This window comes from Camelina sativa, chromosome 4 (assembly GCF_030686135.1).
Source record: "Camelina sativa cultivar CO46 ecotype springtype chromosome 4, ASM3068613v1".
In the NCBI taxonomy this organism is placed as follows: Eukaryota; Viridiplantae; Streptophyta; class Magnoliopsida; order Brassicales; family Brassicaceae; genus Camelina; species Camelina sativa.
Genome location: NC_141883.1, coordinates 1409385 through 1425018, shown reverse-complemented (window position 1 = coordinate 1425018; position 15634 = coordinate 1409385). Strand labels below are relative to the sequence as shown.

General features: G+C 31.9%; 3 protein-coding genes across 12 annotated transcripts; 1 reads left to right on the top strand and 2 right to left on the bottom strand.

Annotated features, from left to right (window-relative positions):
- Nucleotides 1-940: 940 nt before the first annotated feature.
- On the top strand, nucleotides 941-2007 carry LOC104779524 (uncharacterized). Its single transcript, XM_010503890.2, has 3 exons — nucleotides 941-1157; nucleotides 1294-1452; nucleotides 1542-2007. The coding sequence occupies exons 1-3, from the start codon at nucleotides 1140-1142 to the stop codon at nucleotides 1758-1760; spliced, it is 396 nt and encodes a 131-aa protein (XP_010502192.2). The 5' UTR covers nucleotides 941-1139; the 3' UTR covers nucleotides 1761-2007.
- Nucleotides 2008-2600: 593 nt separating this feature from the next.
- On the bottom strand, nucleotides 2601-6659 carry LOC104779525 (65-kDa microtubule-associated protein 6). 4 transcript variants are annotated; one of them, XM_010503891.3, is made up of 12 exons: nucleotides 6013-6659; nucleotides 5406-5609; nucleotides 5039-5308; nucleotides 4729-4944; nucleotides 4467-4622; nucleotides 4212-4371; nucleotides 3966-4117; nucleotides 3786-3873; nucleotides 3633-3706; nucleotides 3475-3549; nucleotides 3020-3393; nucleotides 2601-2870 (listed from the first exon to the last, which is right to left on the bottom strand). In XM_010503891.3, exons 1-11 carry the CDS (start codon nucleotides 6088-6090, stop codon nucleotides 3040-3042), a joined length of 1827 nt encoding a protein of 608 aa, XP_010502193.1. In that variant the 5' UTR covers nucleotides 6091-6659; the 3' UTR covers nucleotides 2601-2870; nucleotides 3020-3039. The 4 variants fall into 4 exon arrangements, with proteins under 4 accessions (XP_010502193.1, XP_010502194.1, XP_087365835.1 ...); XM_010503892.3 differs by having other exon boundaries at nucleotides 2601-2907; nucleotides 6013-6556; XM_087509709.1 differs by having other exon boundaries at nucleotides 2601-2907; nucleotides 4729-4965; nucleotides 6013-6532.
- Nucleotides 6660-10108: 3449 nt separating this feature from the next.
- Nucleotides 10109-15029, bottom strand: LOC104774073 (cyclin-J18). Of its 7 annotated transcripts, XM_087509705.1 has the most exons (10): nucleotides 14897-15026; nucleotides 14708-14784; nucleotides 14286-14385; nucleotides 14093-14191; nucleotides 13997-14014; nucleotides 13829-13902; nucleotides 13568-13694; nucleotides 13425-13485; nucleotides 10753-10861; nucleotides 10109-10320 (listed from the first exon to the last, which is right to left on the bottom strand). In XM_087509705.1, the coding sequence occupies exons 1-9, from the start codon at nucleotides 14957-14959 to the stop codon at nucleotides 10773-10775; spliced, it is 708 nt and encodes a 235-aa protein (XP_087365831.1). In that variant the 5' UTR covers nucleotides 14960-15026; the 3' UTR covers nucleotides 10109-10320; nucleotides 10753-10772. The 7 variants fall into 7 exon arrangements, 4 of the variants coding, with proteins under 4 accessions (XP_087365831.1, XP_087365833.1, XP_087365830.1 ...); XR_015596383.1 differs by lacking the exon at nucleotides 13997-14014 and having other exon boundaries at nucleotides 13829-13899; nucleotides 14074-14191; nucleotides 14897-15029; XM_087509707.1 differs by lacking the exon at nucleotides 10109-10320 and having other exon boundaries at nucleotides 10571-10861; nucleotides 13563-13694.
- Between the last annotated feature and the right edge of the window lie 605 nt (nucleotides 15030-15634).

The following is a 15634-nucleotide window of genomic DNA, read 5'->3' as shown; positions in this document are numbered from 1 at the left end:
CTAAAGCAGGTAAAGCATGTGCTTTAGGCCACATATTATATATTAACTATGTGGGTTAGTTAACAAAAACATTTCCTAGCTAAGTTGGTTTTGTATCTTGATAACAAGGTACTTGTCCTTGGTTCGAGTCTCTGTTTCAGCAATCTTGCAATCTTCGTATTTTCTTTAGTTGTATGTATCATATGGGTACAGTTAATATTTATCTATATAAAATACCATGACAAAAATGCTTTAGGCCTCCATATTGCTAAGACCGGCCCTGCCCTTAACGGCCGGCTTTAGTGGTTTTTGTTTTCTTTTTGGCAAATTTCATTTTAACGGAATACGAGCAAATCTAATAGCTTTTCTCTACATCACCAATCTTCTTCAAAGCCCTAAAAGGGAAAGAAGAAAAAAAAGTAAGACATGAAACAAAGCGAAAGATTGTTCGGATTTTCAAAGAAAGATAGCATCTCCTTTTGTCAAAAGCAAGAAAGTGTATATAATACTGTATATATATAGTAGTTGTTTTTTACCCTCTTTTTAGACCCTGAACCAAATAGTGATACAATTCTACACATACAGAAATACAAATTTGATATTGCTATAATATTTTGATGTATATATGATTCATATACGTACAAGACATATATATAATACGTTAAATTTACTCTTTGGATGTAAATTGTGATTTCTCATTTGATTGTCAAAAACTCACAATACTCATAATTTCATTTCATATACATGAGCTTGGAGTTTCAATGTGATAGTTTTTAATATATAAAAACAAAAAGTATTACCTTGAATAGACTCCATTAACACACTCCATGTTTTGAAGTTTGGCACCGATTGCTAATATTAAGAAAAACATTCTTACAAAAAGTTGTATCACCCATACGCCATTTGAATGATATGAAAATGGTCCTGAAAAAAGAAAGAAAAAAATAGTGGGAGGTTTAGGAATCTTTTTCTGCCTCACATCTTTTTTCACTGTGGGGTTAAAAAATCCCTCCTTTTCATGCCAAAACACAACTTTTATTTATTTATTTTTTACCCTCCTCCCTTTTCCTCAATTTTGTTTTACCCTTTTATACACACAAGCTCTCCCACCTTCACATTCCTCTTCTCTCTTCTCTCAACTCTCACCTTCCACCAAGCTCATGGACTTCGATTCCTCAGTGAGTTTTTAATTTTCTCCTCAACCAAAGCTTAATTTCTCTACTTCGTTTTTGATTTCATTTGTTTTACGAAACCATGGACACGTTATTCTTGAATATTGCAAACAAACCCATATATTTTTCTTGTTTTCTTTAGGACAAAAGAGAGAGTGTGGAGGAGACAGTGATGATGGAGTACGATGGAGAAACCAATCAGTTCGACGTTGAGTTTTGTCCTGTTGAACATCCGGTTGAACCGGAAGAAGAAGATCGTCCGGTTAAATGTCCCGTACCAATCTCATCCTCCCTCGTCCACGTAAGTGTTTAGTTTCTTAAAATGAATCAGTTACTTACACCAAAAATTTCCTCATTTTCACCGATTAAATCGATTTTAAAATTGTGAAGAAACCAAGGGAGAAATCTAAACCGGGATGGGTAAAACACAGAGCCAGCAGCTACGAAACTTCGGTTTATCCACCACCACGTCATCATGTACGTAACGTACGTAAGAGACACAACTCGTTCGACGTGGAAGGGAACAACAACTTCTTCACGAGATCTCATCATGATGACGAAACCACATCTCGAAGATCTAACATCACCATCTACCGAGTTCTTCAATAAGTTCACTCAGTTCGAACCGTGAATATATCAAAATCTCTTATTATGTATTGAGAGTCGATCGGTTCTATTGTGAGATGTTATTACTTTTTTTTAGCCGGCGATTTTATTTAAAGTTTATGTTGGATGTGGGTTAAAGTAGTATGTAGTTTGATCATGTAGTACCAAGGTTTCGGTATACTTGTTATTCGGTGATAACCGGTCCGGTCAGATTCGGTTACCATCTTAGAAAATGTTATAATTTCTAGCTTTTTATGAGTGCATGGCCAATTTCAGTATAACCTAATTTAAGAATAGGCCGTATTTTATTAAATCTTAATCTGTACATGTGCTTAACTGGGTCTACTCTAAAATTATCTATTTATTATTATTATTATTTTCTCTCCTCAATTTCATGATAAAAATTTTGAATCATGATTAGTTAAAAACTTCTCATGATAAAAGAATTTGAGTTAAAACAACCTTCCTGTTTTTGGTCAATTTATATATAAACACCATCAATGGTTATCAATATATATTTTATAATTATATACTTACAAATGGTTCAATATACATATAACTGATTAGAAATCACAATGTATTACTGTTACAATTTTAATGAAAAAAAAATTACACACGAATGTCATTAAGTTGTACATAAAACACAAAAAATATATCAAAAGCTTCAAAATGCAGATCCCATTACTATTGAAATTTCAGTCACAGTTTTGTAAAATTTAAACAAATGTGCATTTGGGTGACTCCTTTTAACAGTAAACGCATAATGAACCTATCCATCTAACCTTTAAAGTATACGCAAACGCAATGGTTCAATATCAAAAAGCACTACTAAAAACACAAACATTAAGCTTAAAGCAAATACGTATATTATACACAAATACGTACGCACAACAATGACCATTCACACACTTTCACACGTGCATTACACAAAACAATAGTATCTTCTCACTTCAAAATAGAAAATTTGTAACCTCTAAAGAATAACAAATTTCACATTTATTTTTTAACTCTTATCTCACCATATCTCCTAAAAGTCAGTCACCTTCTGTATTCACAAGTCTGCATCTTCTTCCACTTCCTTCTTTTTTACCATAAACATTACTCCCACAAACCCTGCACCAAGTATCCAACTTCTAACATCAATCTCTGTCTACACAAAAGTTTCAAATCACCACAAGAACCTGGTCATTTGAGGATTCTACTACAAATGCATGTGAAGCTAATCACTTGATGCATCAAAAGTTTTTGATCTTTTCTCTTACCGGTGCAAAAGAGAGTCAAGTCAGCCTTGGAGAGGCGAGTCTGGCTCAGAGCTATAAATCGATGTGTAGGTAGTAGAAACAGTATCTTCCTTTTGCATGGCCACATAGTTTGACGGAGTAGAAGTGTGTCTCCTAACTTCTTTGAAATACCCGTTTTGGCGATGATGACCAGAGTAAGATCTCGGGGTTAAAAGAAGGTCAGGAGTAGTTGTCCCTACCGAGCTTCTACGAGGCGTGGGAGGTACTGAACCATTCCCATTGCTAATGTTGAAACCATTGGGCTTTCTGAAACTACTGCTTCTTCTTGGACTTGGTTTTGATCCGTAAATAGATTCCCTTTGAGTTAGTAGGAGATCTTGCCTCTTCTTTTGATCCTGCATTAAGATATAGAACTATGTTTTAAGCAGGAAAGCTATAATCTCGAGTGTTTGTAAGAGAGTTATTTTGGGACTAACCCTGTATCTTTTCTTTTCCTCTTCCTGTTGTTTCCTTGTCAATTTATAGTCTTCTAGTATGTTAACCAATCGAACCTATAGAAAGTAGTCACAAAAATTAAAGAAAGGACTTTGGCAGTTAATGACTTTGCACTTAACTTTAAATAGTTTTAACTTACACCGTCGTATAGAAATGAATTCTGCATGTCATTTTCCCATACAAGTGTTTTCTTGATAAGATTGTCAACCATTCCTGTAGTAAACACCACACAAAAATTATTTATTTGACTTCATATTCAGAAACTAGAAAAAGGTGAAAGGTGGAAAAGTACCAGGGATCTTATTGATTGTAACACGGGCTCGTTCTGCACGCTTGAGGTTAACATGTCCACCTCTTCCAGCGCTATACCGGTTCTCATCCTGAAACCAAATAAAGAATCTTTATTAGAATACATCCTTCAAGGAATCCATTTTATCTTCTGTGAGTTTCAAGCTTGAAGCTTCTCTCATACCAGATTATATTCTTCCAACCAGTTTTCCTCTTCACATGCGGAGAGCCAACGGTCAATTCTGTCCATGATATCTTTTCGGCTTTGTGCTTCGTCTTTAATTTTGTTTATTTGCATTTCAATATTTGAGAGAAGCTCTGAAGGGTCTACTAATCCTGAAGAAACATGGGGAAGCTAGGTTTAAAATAAGTGGAATTGGCAATTATTTACCAACTACTATATAAAAACAAAAAGCTCTATCATATTTACCAGAATCAATTAGTGCAGTTGATTTCTCAGCAGAAGTGCTTGTGTCAGGTTGAATGTGAGTTAGCCTGCAAAGATCCTCTAACTCGGATCTTCGTTTCATTACAAGCTCCTTCATTCTGCTTGCTTTCAGTTTACTGAGACTGTCCACTTCTGCAGATACCTAAAAAGCAAGGGCAAAAAAAAAAGACTCAGATAAAGCATAAAGAATGAGATTAAAGACATAAATGTTAAATGATAAATGTGCTTCTACTGAACCTGTTCAATTGTCTCGGTCGAAAGGATTCCAGGCTCAGTGATAGTAGATTCAGATGATCTTACAACATAAGTAACTCTTCCAAATTTAGTTCTCTCTTCTTGTTGAGTGTCCATTAGATTCCATAGCTCGAAAAGTGAAGCCACTACATCCTTCAGCTGCACATATGAAAGTATGATTGGAAACACAAAAATGAAAAATCAATCTATGAATATAAAATAGAAGAAGAGTATTGTGCAAACATGCATATAAGTACAAGGTTACCTTTTGAAATCGGGCTTTTCTTTCAGTTTTTAGCTTTTGAATCATGTGCTCAAGACCCTCTAATGTGCTATCACTAATGTTTGCAGATTGCTCTTGCTCTGTCCTATGCAAGCTTGGATGAACCTCACTAACCGTTTGACTAAAGTCAACTCCAAGAACACCGCATAGTGCATGGACTTCGTTGACATAACCCAACACTTTGTTGAGACGATCAGACTGCATGAAAGAAACATAAACCTGTTCATAAAACAAAAAATGAAATAATGGATATTGTTCATTGCTCTATGTAGAAGTGTGACAGAAACTTCACCTTTTCTTTTTGAAGCGTGCGGAGATGTGTTTGATACTCGTTAAGTTTCCTCAGAGTCAAGTCTTGTTCTTCGAGAGTCAAGGAACTGATCATGACCTTATTGAGATGGTCACTGTATCCTGAGATTTCCCCACTAATCTTCTCAATTTGCGCTTTTATATCCGAAAACTGTTTCATTCTCTCCTCTTTTTGAATCCTCAATTCCTCAACTAGAGGAGTCACAGCTGCAAGCTGTTCTTTCAATGATTTTGAACCTTTATCCAGTTTAATCTGAGCATCAAAATACCCAAAACAAAAAAAAACACAAAAATTTAGAATAAGCTAACACGCAAGATAATCATCTATGATCATGAAGATAGCTTCATACCGGTGAGTTGATGTTAAAAACTCCAAGGGCAGCCGTTAAAGAAGCAACTTCAGCTTCAATAGCTGCAACAGACTGATGAAGCTTTGCCTTGGAATTTGCAGCCTCGTCAACTTTTCTTTGATAGATTTGAAGACATTCTCTCTCCAGTTCCATCAGCATCCTATCTTTCTCAGTCTCACTCTCACCAATTTCAACCCATATTTTCTGTTTCATACACCCAAACAAAAAAAACCCATTAAACTCATGAAAATAGCCTCCATATGAGAAAAACAGAAGAGATTGTTGAGTACAAGAGCTTATGCATGATCTTGTTACCAAAAATAAAAACATCAACAGTTACATGTAGACCAAAAAAATTGAAAAAAACAAACTTCATGTTTAGTCAAAATCCACAGGAACCCTTTGACCTAAGAGATGAAAAGATAATGAAAACAAAAGGCTAATTTCATTATGAGTCCAAAAGAATCATCATCCTTTACTAACCCTTGAGAGTTTACAAAAAACAAAGATAAAGACTTTTCTTTTTCTTCAACCGTCATCATCAAGAAAAACCCCTAAATTCTCCCAAAGAAAACAAAAGAAAGAGAGAGAGGAAGAGACAACAAACCTGAAGCTCACGGAGAAGATTGTTACAAGTAGTGTTCGTACGAAAAAACAGAGCATTGGGACTTCCAATTTCCAGCATTTTCTTCAGCTAAATTCTCCTCACTCTTAGTTAAAATCTTGAAGCAAGAAGCAAGCAAGAAGCAAGCAAGAAGCTTTTTTGGTCCTTCTTCACAAAATGGTGCTTAATCGAACAAGAAAGAGACAACTACTTGCAGAAAGAAGCATCAGATCTGAAGCTTGAAGATGAGACAAACATTCAATTAAGCTCCTTTCATTACTTAACTTTGCAAAAACCAGAAAACAGAGAGAGCAAAGTAAGAGAGAAACAAAGATAATAAATTTTGCTGAATTAGGCTAAAAAGAAAAGGGAATGAACAGAGAGAAAAGAACAGGTAGCAGAAACAGAGAAGAGAGTTTAAAAAAAAAAAAAAAAAAAAAAACAATAATGAGCTTCTTTTAAAATCGGTTATTACAGGATTATATATAACGTTATAATTTTTTTTATTACACTACACTACTACAACTTTAATATATTATTCTGTTTCACGGAAAAATACGATAAATTGGCGAAAAGACCGACGACGGGTACGGTGCGGGTGAGTGTGCCAGAAGATAAGCGCGTTGCCGCTATGAGAGCGTGGTGGATACGTTCCAATTAGAGTACAAGGATGAATGTGACGCCAGTTATGAGAGAGTGTGTTTGTGTTGTGTTTTTTGGTTGTCGTGTAGTGGTGATAGAAGAAGAGTCACTGACATAAGTAGCTGTGTTTTGACGGTGTAGTGTAAACTTTACGATAAAAATTCTTTGTTTTCATATATATAAATATTTATAATACCATTTTTTTTTTACTCGTGAAAATAAAAATAAAAATATATGCAACTAATTTTTGTAACGTTTTGTATCCAGTAACTTTTTTTTATTATTAATCAATTGTTCAAGCTATTTTACTATTACGTAATTGTAAACTTCATCTGACATGTTAGAGAGATCATCAATATATTTCTATGAATATAAATTTAAATTCTGTAACAAATTAGGTAGACAAATAATATATTATCTCAACAGAAGTTAGACGAGAATATATATATAACGGTACATAATACACAACTTCATAAAAGTATGTGCATATATTATTATCTTTCATATTCCAAATGTAACAATGTAGGCATGGGCGTTCGGATATCGGATCGGATTTTAGATTTGTTAGATATTGAATCTAACATCCATTCGGATATTTATAAAATTTGGATCGATTTCGGTTCGGATAATTCAGATTTCGAATCAGTTCGGATATAATTATTGATAACCAAAATTAAACCAAAAGTTATTGGACAATATTTTATTCGAATACTTTTAATCTTCTTGTACCAAGTAACCATACTAATGGAGTATTAAAACAAAATAAAAAAGATAGAAATAAAGTAAATGACAAGATTCTCATAGAACCATATAAATACATAAAAGATATGAGACATATCTATGGGAATATCAAACTGTTTCTTATATATTCGGATATCTATCGGATATCGGTTCGGATTGGATAATATCCGATATCTAAAATAATGAAAGCCAAAAACCAATCGGTTATTTTTAATATCGGTTTGGTTTTAATCCGCTTATTTCGGTTTGGATACGGTTCGGATTTTCGGATTTAGATTTTATGCCCAGGCCTATAACGATGTATACGAAATCAAATATAATATTGTTCTACTAATAATTGTTAGTACTATTTACTAATAAAACTTAAACGTTAAAACAATCAAACAATGATCGGGAGAAGAAAATGTACCACAAATGGGGAGGACAGAGACTTCTATTGTTAGTTTGGACTCTGATTAATTAAAGTTGAATACCTCTCTTAATAACAAGAAAGATGCCAACTTAGTCTAATCAAAAGTATGGTCACTCATTAACGCTCTTCTCCTACCAGTTTCATTTCATCAATAAAAGTAGAAGTCTATTTTAATTAACAACTTTTGTTAACATCCCATTCCCATCCAAACATAATTATTGCTCTCCATACCAACTAATCAAGCTGCAAATCATTATTTTATTGGGTTTTTTTTTACTTACATAGTTTTTATATAAACGAGTAACGATCAAGTTCAATAATTTATAAAATTAGTATTTATTGTCATTTTACCATACATATTCAACGTTATTTTTTAATGGTTAGGGCATCTCCAACCCACCTCTATACTTGCTTTTTAACTCTATTTTAGAGTAAAATCTACTCCAACCCATCTCTATTTCTACCTCTATAATAGAGATCTCTATTTTTTCCTATATATATAGAGAACTCTATTTTTTCCTCTATAATAGAGTTAAACTTTTTTATTTATAAAATGGTCCTTGAACTTTTAATACTTTTATATTTATCATCAAAATAAATAAATTATATATTTAAATAGTTTAATAATAATTTATGAAGTGGAGGTTTTGTATTTAAATAATATTTATGAGTGTTAAAAATTTAAATAATGTTATAATTTTATGAAAGTTTCACAAATAATAAAATAAATAGGTTAGTTTGCAACTTTTATAAGTAAAAGGTATTAATAGTAAAATAAAAAAAAAGAATCTCTACGGAATATTCTTTTTTAGAGGAAAAAATATAAGTATCCATTGGAGCAAAAATCACCTCTATTATAGAGTTCCTCTATTTTAGAAGTAAAAATAGGGAAAACCATTGGAGATGGTTTTAGAAACTTGGAATATAGTCCACTTACACGATAAAAACGACATTAATCAAATGAAGATCGAATTGAACTTTCCATTAATCAAATGAAGATCGAATTGAACTTTCCAGCTAACACATAATCAAGGTATGGAACATAGTTCTAGCCATTAAAGTTTTTAAAGTCTCCAAATTTTGTTATCATATTTTTGTACACTGTTAAGTATCTAAATGCTTTGTCCTTTTTTTTTTAAGAGAAAAATATATATAAACTGTCCACGTTTATAATTTTTTTGTGCAAAAAAAATATCTTTGTAATTAAAAATCAAAAGATGGCACATAACTCTTAACATAAAAGAAAAAAAACGAAAAAATATTATAAAACATTTAAGGTGGTTGGGCAGAAAAAGAAAAAAGAGAAAGTAGCTAGAATCGGTTCAATTTTGAGTGGGGAAATACGGTCCATACATTTATAAAATAAATTAATAACCATAAGACTTATTCGCATCAATTTAAATTGTATGATTCTATTCATTAAGTATACGATCTTATGGGAGTAGTTATACATACGTCTCCCAATAATAATAAATTTGGGTAACTTAATAAAACAAAATTTGACCCATAAACTAACAATCTTTTACGAAAACATTTGTTTTTTTTGTTTTGTTTTGTTTCTGTACTACCCAGTTTAATACCGCATGTGTGGGAGACTGAATGAATATTAAAAGTCAACGTCGTGCTGGATACAGTCGTAATACGATTATGAGGAAACATGATCAATTAAGAAGGAAATGTACTTAATCAGTTAATCATATTATTCGTTTTATATAAGAGAATCATACATATGCCATGAAAGTATAAGCAAAAAAGAATTGTTTATGAAAACAACACTAAATGTGATTTTTTTTTTTTTTTTGACAAACTAAATGTGATTTCTTTTTTGGTAGAAACACTAAATGTGATTTAATACTAAAAAGAGTTAATAAAATCACTATAATAATGTGCTAAAAGCCTAAACCCCTTAGGATGCCACTGGGATTAAGTGTCTAATCATTCCATCTAATCATATACTTATCTAGTGGTTGGATTTTAACATCGACGTGGCAAACCCATTTCACAACTCAACAATCCTGAATTATTGGTTGTTTGAAAATCAAATAAACATTAAATTCAAGGACTCTCATTTTTGGAAGGGTCAAATAGTTATTTTATTCAAAAATTTTGTTATAGCACAGGTCACTTTTGTTTTGTGTAATGTAATAGTAAATATTACAGTGAAGTTAGGATTTTAGTACTATAGAAAGCTTAGAAACAAAAATCTGTAAATGCCAAGTGGAATTGGTTATTTCTCTCTTTATTTTCACATTTTTTTGTCTTTTCTTTTGTCAGCATTAGTTATTTGTCTTTATGTTGGTGATATTTTTCGGTTTAATAGTGAAACTAAATTATTTGAGGATATTTGGAGAAGACAAAGCCTAATGTGGTACAGTAAGGACAAAAATATTCAGAGTTAAAGTACCAATATAATAAATTCGCACATTTATGTAGGTGAAAGTAAATTAAATTTTAGATGGTTCGAAGTGGATCTAGTAACTCACATGCTTGGTATGTCGCAGCGCAACCGTCATTGCCTTGTGAAGCATTACATATATCATTAGATCCCCATGTGTTACGCATATCGATTTATTCTACCCTCATCGTATATATTAATATATACATACAATATACGAATTAGAATTTCACAAAACATTACAAAATACACGTGTATTTTGTAATTCTCCAACTCAATCATTCTACTTTATTTAAAGGTCAAAATTATGGACCAAAACCTTACTGGAATTTATATTTAACGACTCTATTAACAGTTTGAAGGCAGGAAAATTAAATTTTAAAAGTAAGGAAATTCATATATGATGTGTATAAATATGTACGTGTGTGTATGCATATAGACCCTACATACATGTCCTTATATCTTCGAAAATATATATATGCATACTTTATTTCAACTTTAAATTGTGCTAAAAATAAAGTAGAAGATAAGAAGGGATTAAAGCTGCGTGTACCTGTAGGGTTTAAGGAGAGTTTAGGAAGGGTGAGAGTAAAGGATATGATCAAGTATGTATCCAACAAGCTCCACCACTTCCTTTTCTTCCTTGTTTGTCACCATTTTCACTGTCCAAAAAAAAGACAAAATTCATAATCATATACTATATTAAAAAACAAAATTCATAATCATATACTATAATAAAAAGGAGTTATAATATAAAGAGACAGTTTCAGAAGGCTCATCGTATATGAGCTCCTTGGAAACTACTCCAGTGGCGGAGCTAGGAAATCAGTTTATCAGGGTCAAAAAAAATTTAAAGGGTCAATTATGTTATTAAATTTTTTTATAGGGGTCAATTATGCTATTTTACCAGGGTCAATTTGATTTTTTCCCTAATATTTTAACCAAATTTAAAAATTCACTAGGGTCATTTGACCCAGATGATTCTATACTGGCTCAGCCCATGAACTACTCCTAACTCAACAAACATCTTTGGTGTATAATTTTGGTTATATTTTATGTATCAACCTCCTAAACAAACAAAGAATCCAGCTTTAAGTGAAAGCAAGAAACATAAATATAAAAATGAAAAATATTTTTTACGGAAACAGACACTCTTTTAGCCAAATAGGTGATTTTTGTCGATATTCTAATACAAAACTAAAATGCTAACACTAACTTTATAACAATGGACGTTTTTGATCTATTGCAAAAATTTCAAAGATACTTAAATTTGAAGTAGTCGTTATTTCACAACACCTTATCCAATTTCTATAATTAACTGAAAATGAAAATGTAAAATGAAAATGGTAGGTCGAAGTAGGGACCCCATAATATTGATGAATAATAAAACTATATATCCCCTACTCACAAACATCAGGATCATCAAAGCCTGCAAGCCTTAAATTTTTGCTGCATCTATTCGAGTCATGAATGATATAACAGAGTCGTGTAACACAGAAGCAGAATATAACTATGTCTAGTGCCTACCTTCTCCTAACCTTAGAAACCTCACTCTACTAAGTTTAAATTTTTAATTTCTTATAATTTACAAATATGTTAAAACAAAGTTTTTGTATAACACATAACCAAGGTTTATATTATAACATAATATTGAATACGCTATCAAATCATTCACCGATCAAAAACTTAAGAAAATTACATTAATTTCTTATTTTGATTATCTTATTTTTCTTACATTATGTTAATCACTAATTTTTAACATATTAAACCTTTTCATACTTTAATCATTTTTCTGTATAAAATTCTTTTTACTATATGATTATAATAAATAATAATTGCAATTAAATTGCAAATATTTTTCTTATTAATTGCACATATTTTCCTATTGAAATTAATAATTTAATAGATAACTTTCCTATTAGAATTAGTGATATAATAAATTACTTTTGGCTTTATATACTTTCAAAAATATTAATTGTAATCCTTTTATTTTTAGCAGTTTTTAATTATCCTATAATTATTAAATAAATTTTATTTTCACACATGTCAAAATATTATCAATATACTTGACAAATGTCGCGATTATAGGAATTAGTAACTTTGAAAACTAAGATTTATATAATAAGATATATCACCCACAAATGGTAAAGAAAATAAAACAAAACATACATTAGGGTTAGTTAGGCTATTTATACAATTAAGTATTTAAGTCTATCCGATTTAAGTGTAAATAATTATAGGTCATCTTAAATTTGAGATTTCTCTATTTTTATTTTATTAATCCATTTTCTCTCTTATCATTGTATAAACCATAGTTTTTACAGTTAATCCAATTTTATAAAAAATATATTTTCAATAAAAAGTATCCTCCGTAGCAGGGGTCTAACCTAGTGGTCGCTAAAACTAAGATAGGCCTAACATTTTTTTAGCTTTATAGTAAAGACTCATACCACATGGGGTTCTATGAGTACATGTGTACAAAAAAAAGAGTAGGTGAAAGAATTTGGTATTGTTTGAAAGATATCACTGTTTGCTACCATGAAAATGTGAAAACTTAAAAAGGTAATATAGCGAAAAATCTCAGAACAATTTAGTGTGGACTACTCCGTAAATGAAGAAGAATAAAATTTGGAGAGGGACCCTTTGAAATAAATAAAAAATAGACTTTTCTTCTTTCTCTTTTGTGTGTGTGTGAGTGTATTACAGCTATAAATTCCATGAAAATGAGGTATAGTTTTTCAATAGAAAAAAAAAAGGAAATGCTGACGTTTGACTAGTGACTTCTACTATTACTGTCTCCTATATCTATACGGTCCGGTACAATATTTGAGTGGCCCGGACCGGAGATATGTTAGGTTAAGCAAAATAGTGTGGACCACAAAAGATTTGATTGGTCCGTAAACCGTATATGGCCGGTGGTCAGAACTGAATAACTTATATAAGTCAAGCTTGATGGCTTACTATCATAATAAAAAGTATTAGGTGAGGAACATACAATGTCCAGGTCTAAGGGGCAATATGAAGAAGACCTTGAAGTGTGAACGAGGTACTCTTTTGTGTGATGTTGAAATGCATAGTCAAAAAGGAGCACATTGGGCCTTATTATGTTATATGTCCTGTTTCTAACTAATTCAGTATCCTATGACTTGATTAATCTAAATCTATCTTTGGTAACTGTTAATCTAAAAAACTTTTGATGGAAAGAGCAGGAGTATGAATGCTTACCCCAAGGGAGGATAGGGAACTCATACTGCTGTTTTGGCACTGTTATTATGTAAGAAGACACCTGTGGTCAAGAGAACAACATGAGTTAATTTGGTTTTTGAGGTCTATTCAAACAGAGGCTTAATGGAAAGCAATTACATTACCAAAATGGAAGTAGCTAAAGATGTTGAAGATTGATAAAGAAGGGATGTCTCCTCTGTCTCGTAAAGAAGATCCATCATGTCCATACATGCTTCAAAGTTCAAAAGTTCCCCAACCTTTGCAACTTCTCTATTAGAAGAAAGTATGGTTTAGGAGTTAGATAATAATAAAAACATGGAGTAAGACGATATCGTTCACTTTATGTTAGTTTTAAGCAGGAGCTTTAAGGGTTTATATACTTTGATAAGGATAAAACAACTTACTTGAACTGAATGAAAAGGTCTTCAAGCAGTGTATAAGCTATATTAAGAGTGCCAATGTCAAATTTCAAAACCTGCTTCTCATGTACAATGAGAAAGACAGATAATAAGTTCGAATAAGCTCGCTTTCTATAGCGTAAACAACATATCCCCCAAGTGTAGAATGGTTACCCTCAGAAAAACTAGTTCCTGCAAAAGAAACTCATAACTCAATACGAAAACCAAAGCATCTAACAAATGTCATTCACAGTTTGAAGAGCAGCTTACCGCATCCAAGAAATCCCGAACCATAAAGAGTTGCTCTGTAATCACTTTATCCCCAAAGGATTTCAGACTATGAACCGATAAACCCCGGGCACAATGCATCTACAGAAGCAAAACAGTTCAATTCTAGGTACACAATAGAAGAGAAGAAACACACAAAAAAGACTATATCACAATTAAGGAAGTAAAAACCCACTTTGCATGAGATCCAAATGGAGACTAACACAAACAGCTGCAGATTGCTTTCAGTCAGAGGTTGCAATAGCCAATGCTCAGCTTTCTTTCTCTGTAAGAACCTAATAAACCCAAGTATCCAGATAGAAGAATCACAAAACATGACATAATGCCTAAATTTTTCACCAAAATCCAAAATCCATCAAACAAGAACTGATCCAACCAAAAGCACATAAACCAACTAGTGAAATGAGTATCAATAAGGCAGTCAAAATACTCCAAATCTAAAGTATCCGATTCGAAATTAATCCAATCAGAAGCAAAGGAAACGAGCAATTTCACCGATTTTGATAACTGAATTCCACAATTAAAACCCTAAACACAATCGAAATCACTAAAAATTCTCAAATCAGGAATCATCGGAGGAGTGAAAAATCGCAATACCTGACTACAGAAGGACGAAATCGATCGAAGAAGAGAGATAGCGCTGAGTATTTAACGATCGGAGGAAGTTCGAGTTGCTTTCATCGCCAAAATCAGATCCAAAAAACAAACAAAAAAATTCAAAATCAGAAGTGAATAAAACCCTAAACAGGTAGCGATTGATAAGAAGAAGAAGAAGATTAAACTTACAGTAGAAGACTGAATCAGGAACTCGACCAATCTCCGTCGTAGATGAACGATCTCTGTACTCATCTCTCTCTCTCTTGACTCTCTTCTCCACCGTGAAAATTTTGAACGTTTCAATGGCGCTGAAACTCTCAAGGCCGATTTTTTTTTCTTTTTTTCTTTTATCAGTCTATATCGAGAAGATTCTAAAATGGGCCTGGGCTCATAATTAAATAGGCCTAATTTTAATTTCCTTATCACAAGTATATATTATGGATGATGAGTAGCGAAAACAAAATAGTGAATGTATTTTAATTTTATTTTCCCATTTTCTTACAATAACGATTCATTTGTTTATTGGTAACGAGATATTTTTGCATTTTGTATTTTTCCCAATTATACACTAAAAAAAAAAAATCATTCAATATTCACTCAATGTTCAAATCTGATATTATCCTATTTCCAACAACTAAAATTTTGGCAGACAAACGACAACAACTCATATATGCATTTACTAAAACCACTTGCCCATTATAATTAACAAAAACCATATCTCTTTGTTTTGTGAAAACAAGATAAAATAAAATATGATTCTTTTATATATTAGTCTCATATTATTATATAAAATACCCAATTGTTCATGCTCCAAGCCTCCTGTCCACATAATATAATGCCAATTGCTAAATTAACCAACCATATGGCTTGTTCGTTTTCTATTTATAAAATTTGTTAATGTTGTTTGTTGTTGTTAAAGTGTTAGTC

Bases quoted from the DNA above. Each gene is read 5' to 3' on its own strand.
- LOC104779524 (XM_010503890.2), top strand. The intron at 1,453-1,541 runs GTAAGTGTTTAG...AAAATTGTGAAG, and splicing joins TCTCATCCTCCCTCGTCCAC to AAACCAAGGGAGAAATCTAA.
- LOC104779525 (XM_087509709.1), bottom strand. From the start codon at position 6,090: ATGCTGGAAATTGGAAGTCCCAATGCTCTGTTTTTTCGTACGAACACT. The intron at 4,372-4,466 runs GTTCAGTAGAAG...CTTGCTTTTTAG, and splicing joins CGACCGAGACAATTGAACAG to GTATCTGCAGAAGTGGACAG. The intron at 4,118-4,211 runs GTAAATATGATA...ATGTTTCTTCAG, and splicing joins AACTGCACTAATTGATTCTG to GATTAGTAGACCCTTCAGAG.
- LOC104774073 (XM_087509705.1), bottom strand. From the start codon at position 14,959: ATGAGTACAGAGATCGTTCATCTACGACGGAGATTGGTCGAGTTCCTG. The intron at 14,192-14,285 runs GTGGGTTTTTAC...TTGCTTCTGTAG, and splicing joins CCATTTGGATCTCATGCAAA to ATGCATTGTGCCCGGGGTTT. The intron at 13,486-13,567 runs GTAATGTAATTG...TCTTGACCACAG, and splicing joins CTTTAGCTACTTCCATTTTG to GTGTCTTCTTACATAATAAC.